At 38.4% G+C, this 6,789-nt stretch overlaps 1 protein-coding gene across 1 annotated transcript; it reads left to right on the forward strand.

Moving 5' to 3' along the window:
- The first annotated feature begins 22 nt into the window (after nt 1-22).
- igfbp7 (insulin-like growth factor binding protein 7) lies at nt 23-6,761 on the forward strand. Its single transcript, XM_079629972.1, has 5 exons — nt 23-512; nt 2,857-2,966; nt 4,555-4,662; nt 4,899-5,025; nt 5,763-6,761. The coding sequence occupies exons 1-5, from the start codon at nt 98-100 to the stop codon at nt 5,780-5,782; spliced, it is 780 nt and encodes a 259-aa protein (XP_079486098.1). The 5' UTR covers nt 23-97; the 3' UTR covers nt 5,783-6,761.
- The last annotated feature ends 28 nt before the right edge of the window (nt 6,762-6,789 follow it).

Genomic DNA, 6,789 nt, shown 5'->3' on the forward strand with positions numbered 1-6,789 from the left:
TAAGTTTATGTCCCTGCTGGGCGGGTTTTAGTACCTCCATCCCAAGCAGAGAGAAGCAGCAGACTCTAATCCAGCCTGAGACCCTCCACATCTCACCATGCTCTGCTTTCTGCTATTAACACTGTTCGCGGTGTCTTCAGCGGACCGGCTGCCCCGCAGCTGCGGCACCTGCGACCCGAGTCAGTGCGCTCCGCTGCCGGCCGAGGGCTGCTCATCCGGGGCGCTGTTGGACGCGTGCGGCTGCTGCGAGCTCTGCGCGTCTGGAGCGGGAGACGCGTGCGGGGGGCGCGGACCCTCGGCCAAGCGCTGCGCGTCCGGACTCGAGTGCATCAAGAGCGACAAAGACAAGAAGAGTAAATCAGGGGTCTGCGTGTGCAAGAGCAACTACCCCGTGTGCGGCACTGATGGCGTCAACTATAACAGCGGCTGTGAACTCAAAGAAGCCAGTGTGAAAGCAGTGAAGGAGGACAAGCCCGAGATTAAGATTCAGAACAAGGGCAAATGCGCTCAAGGTGCGATTTTTTAACATTATAAGAGCCTGCATTTATCTGTCAACACTTTAATAACTTGAATTAATAATTTAAAACATGTACATTAAATAGGCCTAATGCGTATCAGTAGAAGTGCATGTGGATAGAAATGTCATGGAAGTTATAATTTATATCATGGGATATGGGATATTCAGGGTTCGTTGTCACACTTTTAGTCCGGTGAATATTTGTAGCCTATATGTCTATTTAGTCACATATACAATCAAAATAACCCTTGAATATTTTCATATTGCCTAGAGAAAAAATAATAGTGTTTGTGACAACATGCAATGGTTGTCAACCCGGGGTAAGTTGTCACAGCCTGTCATTGGAACTGGAAGCCTATTATAGCCCATTTATAATATTTACAAGCACATGTGACAACTGATAATGGAGGACAAAAGTCACAATTCCAATTTCAGATTCTGCTGTTTTGATATGAGTCTTTACATATAACACAAAGTTAGTGGATGCAATGGATGTAATGCATTATGTATTTTATGTGATGCAATGGAATTCAGACATTTCCATGTGATTTAAGCGTCCGAAAATGTTTTCGGGGCCACTGTTGACAAATTTTGTATACAATATTTGACAACTCATTGATTAATTATGTCTCTTGGGCCCCAAACCAGAAGCAAAAAAACATCATGTGCCTATGGTAATATATTTATAATGGCTCACTGTTTATGTAAGAAGAACATTAGTGTTTTGAAGTAACGACCCGCAGCCATTTAAAGTTCAGTTTTTAATTGAATCCAGTGTAGAATTTGACCGTGAGGCTTGATATACAAGGATCATATTGTATGTGCAGAGAAATGAAATGCTGGCCTTTCTGCACAGCTGCGTCAACAACTTTTCTACTTTAGATTAATTTTTGCCTTGTTAATACCCTATGATCCAATCGCTCACATGATTCAGCTGTCATGTGATTTGTGTTTAGGTTTCTTTTCTCCCGGGATCACTAATACACTGACCGGTAATAGTAATGTCCTGTACTTTCTCCCTGACAAATAAATTGTACACACACATAATAATCACATATACATTGACAGTGTGTGTATTAAGGCAACAACGGAACAGGCCAGAGGCCATTGTTTTCACACAGGGTTGTAACGTTCTGCTATCCCTGAACAGACATGTCTGAAATTCCAGCCTCTCGGGTGGATTTTCAATAGTGAAAAGGGAGATCAGCGCTGATCAAATAGCAATGTCTCGTTTAGCAAAACACACAGGCAGACTGTTGCTTTAAAGCAATGTCAGGCCGCTTGAATCAGTGAACCTGCATATAATTCATTATATAACCGCATTCTGGCGTGGGATTAAAAGAGCCAGAGGATATGAAAAAATCTTCTCTAGCAGAGCTTTCTCTGAGGCTTCTGCTAATAGACCCATAAGTTGACAATATGATAGAAGTTGAACTTGAAAAGAAGGGGTGCAAGTGCACAGTGATTTGTTTTAAGAAAAATCCTGACGTTTTTACAGAGAAAAACTGCCGGCTGTTAGCTGTGGCTAAAATAATGTAAATTATCAACATAAGGTGTAACATAGAACCCTGTACATAACTGATAAAAACATCTAAGAAGAAATATAATTATTAAAAAATGAAAACCCATCAAGTGTCACATGGAATTCTGAGAATGTCAGTTTACGACTTGTCACTTGTACATTATAAGATGTTTTTTTTTTTTACTTATAAAAAAAGTATATTTAACAGCTTTTTACTGTACAATTATATGAAATGTAAGGTTAGATCTGTTTTTCCCTGTTTAGGGAAGGTTTCAACAAACCGTCATTGATTCAAAGAGCTTGTGAGGTAATAATAAAGTTCGTTCAATGAAATTGAGAACCTTTGTCTAACTTTTATACTTTAGAACTTGTTTGTCACAATTTTCACAATGTCTGACTTTATATATTTTATATTTCTATTGTTTAATCAAACTTGTAGGGCCATAAAAAAAAAACCTCCCTCCAGACATCACTTTTGGACACTACATACGTCACAATAGGGGGGGAAAGACAATTGCAAATTCCGCTTCATGCTACTTTAATGGAAACAACATCGGAAAGAATTCAAAATTCATAATGTTGTGTTCAATGGAAGAAAAGTCATTTTGACACTGATTTTGAAAATTTTGAGTGAACTATTCAACAACAAGATCATTGTCTATATTACAATCTCTCCGTCACTGTATTGTGCAAACTCTGTCCCAGAATTCCTCACTCTTCCAGACATGCTGATAACCTTAGTGTGGCATGATGATTATATAATATGCAACTTGAATGCAACTTCTAAATAATTGTGTGTCATTCATGTCCAATGCAGGACCGGTTATAGTGACAGTTCCTGGCGAGGTCTGGAACGTGACAGGTTCACAGGTCTTCCTAAGCTGTGAAGCCATTGGAGTACCAACACCTGTGCTCACCTGGAGAAAGGTAGAGAATAAGTTTTCAAAAAAAGCCAGTGAATCTTTCTATATTGCTTTTGTAAGTAACGTATGAGAGCTGTTATTTTTTCATGTATCAGATCCTATAGCACAGGCCCAAGTCTCATATGGAAAAGAGGAAGGATGTGTTTGTGTGTACTGAACGGCTTCAGATATGTGAAAGGATGTCCACATCTATGAATAACACAATAGCACCACAAACAGGGGAGGGGTCAGGGCAGGAAGCACTTCATCAAGCATGTCGTCAGCTATCACATTTTTCCATTCTAGACGGGATTTCTCCTTAAAGATAGAATCATCCATGGCACTGGATTCTCCTTTGTACTGGTCTAGAGTCACTCATATGAAAAGCCACAGCGGATAACCGGATGCGAGGTGATTTCCCAGGAAAAAGCAAAAAGCTCATAACCCCTCTCAGCTACAGGAAACCTGAAACCCTGGGAAATATTAGTATTTAAAAAATAATTGTTTGCTCGAACTCGTATTTTCTATCCATAAATTAGTTAAAAAAGTTATTTCAACATGAAGTAATGTGGGCTGTATTTACGTATGAGGTTTCTGATGATCAGGTTAGTCATGCTTCATAACTAGATTATGTCCTGGCTAAAGAATTTCACCCTTGCCTCAGACTGAGAGGCCCAGGGATATTTTTATTACAGCGATGAAGCACTGTAGACTCACACTCACTCAAAAACTTGAGATCAAGGAGATTAAAAAGTTGAAGCAATAAAAACGAAGTCTGGTGGACAGAAAAGAGAAAGAGTGTGAGGATTTTGAAAAGTAAGATACATTCGCATTTCATTCGTTTATTGTATTCTATTTAATATTGTCATCACATACAACAACGATAATAATAATTATCAATATATTTGTATTATTAATATAATAACAACACTAATATTATTACTAATAAAAAATATTATTATTAAGAATTCAGATATTTTTTTCCACAGAAATTGACATGCAGATAATAGAATGTCCAATGACATTTTTTTATGTAATTAGAAAAATTCTAAATAGAAGCATTTTACAGTGTTTTAGACCTCATATAAGTAAGCCTGATCTCAGAATATCGGTTTAATTCACCATTTACCACATGTTAAGCATTTCCAAACCTAAATGGCCCTGAGGTTAAAGGGATAGTTCACCCAAATATGACCAAAAAAAATCTTCAAAATATTTTAATTTGTGTTCAGCGGAGGAGAGGAGGGTGAGTAAATGACACAATTGACAGAATGACAGAATTTTCATTTTTGTGTGAACTATCCTGATTTCAGATGGCTGTTGTTTATCATGACAGCATCTAAAACTGCAATACATCATCTAGTTTAAGATTTATTGTATCTGGTTCCACATGTGGTTACGGTTTAGAGAAGAAGAAAAAAAACATTGCTTATCTGTACAAATGAAACATTTCTTCTTGTAGAGACTGGTGAAACTTAATCACGCATAACCACAGAACGAACAAGCTGTAATTTGCTGCAAAATCATGTGCTTAGCGATTTATATGGTGAAATTTGTTCTGCATTAACCCACAGAGTGTATAAGTAAAACTCTGGCTGTTGCGATTCTCATAGGTATCTGACAGGAAAGGAAAGTATGTGCCGCTCCCAGGAGACAAAGAAAACCTGGCCGTCCAGACCCGCGGAGGCCCGGAAAAACATGAGGTTACTGGCTGGGTGCTAGTAAGTGTGTTTTTTAACTAAATATAAACTCTTAGCTTATCTTTCCACAAGCTTTCTGCTACAAGTTACGAGTGATGTTTATTGCGCAACACAAAACCGTTACAGCGTTTATTGGCAGCGCTGCTCCGAAAGCATCTAGGCTCATCTCAAGTTACATTTGTTTGGAGTTCTCTGCACTTATCGAAACATTAAGAACAGATTGGATGAAAACTACGACTGATGGCCATCTGTTGCAGATATCTCCTCTCACCAAGGATGAGGACGGCTCCTACGAGTGTCACGCCACCAACATCAAGGGCGAAGCATCGGCTGTGGGCATCATCCACGTGGTGGATTCCGTCAATGACATTCCTCCCAAGAAGGGTGAGTGAGTGCATTTGAACCACACTTGACTTATATCTTCATGCTTAAGGATGCATAAAAGAATTTTGCATTAGTAGAGAATGTGTGCTGCACATGCATTGAACATGTCCCATCATGCCGAGCTGTGTTTTCTTGGCCCACATCACCTGCCAGTTCCCTGTCAGCAAGATGGTTGCAGTGACAAGTGCAACATGCCATAAATCAACTTGCTAAGGAACGTTCTCTGGTTTTTAGTCTATCAACATGTTGCTACACTTAAAGTATGCTCTATAGGACATAGCTGATTGGTTCCTGCTGTATCAGTAGCCAATAAGCTCACTGATCAACCTTTAGATAGGCTACTTGGTCAGCATTTAGTAGCTTGCAGTGCACTTTTAGAAACCCCCCATCTTCCCCAGCTCCACCTGTATAGATCTACTACAGATAATTCACGTATGCTATTTTGTACTGTGGCAATTTCAAACATATAAACATTGTCATTGAGAGTTGTCATGACAGAACTAAAATTAAAACTGGAAATATAAAAATAAAAGCGAATTCAAAATATTAATACATAGGCCTACTATGATAGCATAAATAATTCTAAAATAACACCGCTTAAATCTTAATCAGTTCCTCACACATAAGATTTGGAATTTAGCACACAAGTTATATGAACTCCAATAATAATTTTTGTGCAGCAAACTAAAAAAAAAACTGTTTTTTGTCATTGGTGTCTCTTGTCTGTTTGTATGCAGTGAAGGATAGCGAGCTGTAAGAGGACGTGGACTCTGACTGAGAGGATGAATCGCACTACGTCTGTGCACTGAAGACAAGCACGTAGCATCTAGTGTTATCACTGCTCACACACACACCGCCTGAACCACAAACAGCAACTCGCACGTGGGCACTTTATTCTATAGTAGTTGTTCAGGCACACTCGCAAAAAAAAAAAAACAGACCCCGACATTTCTCCTTTTGTATTCTTCAACTCACCCTACAGACTGTCTGTCTGCCCGCAGAACAACTTCGATACTGTAAAGCGCCAACCGGGACGACCACCAGATTTCCAAGAGATATTCTCGCTTATACATGTGAATACATATCCATGCAAACATTCAGGCATGCACACTGAATGCATGAGCAATATCTTGTCTTCACTTATCATATGCATGCTTTGCGTGTTTTTGGGGATACAAATATTGTACTAATTTCTTTAGTTTTCTATTTAGTTTTTGATTGACATCTATGGTGCTAAATGAACATATTTTGAATGTCAACTGTATTTGTGCACAAACTTTTAGACAATTAAAACAAAAAGCAGAGTTGCCCACGGTTTTTGCCACAAATCTAACTTAAGGGGCAAAGGTAAATGTTTCATTATATGATATCTAACTACATCATATGATCATTTAAAGCTCACTTATATTATCTACCTTTAAATGCAAAAAAAAAAAAAAAAAAAAGTTGAAACAAAAGTTAAATTAAATCAAACCGACAGAGAAAAGACACTTTTTCAGCTTATGACAAGTTCACTAAACAAATCACAAATATTGTAGTTCAGAGGTTTCGATTAAGTTTCTGGGTTTTAAGAATTAACAGCTCATTTATCACTGCTATAGACTTCCTTCTATTCTGTTGGTTCCTAAACTGCAGTAGAATTAAGTGTTGTCCTCCAAAAGTCTGAGCATCTAATGCATTTGTTTGTATGTTTTGATATTTGTATACCACCAATGAATAAAGATGTACTTTGAGAGGCATGGGGTTTGTGGTGTCTGTGTGAAA

The sequence above is a fragment of the Phoxinus phoxinus genome (genome assembly GCF_949152265.1).
Source record: "Phoxinus phoxinus genome assembly, chromosome: 12".
NCBI lineage: Eukaryota > Metazoa > Chordata > Actinopteri > Cypriniformes > Leuciscidae > Phoxinus > Phoxinus phoxinus.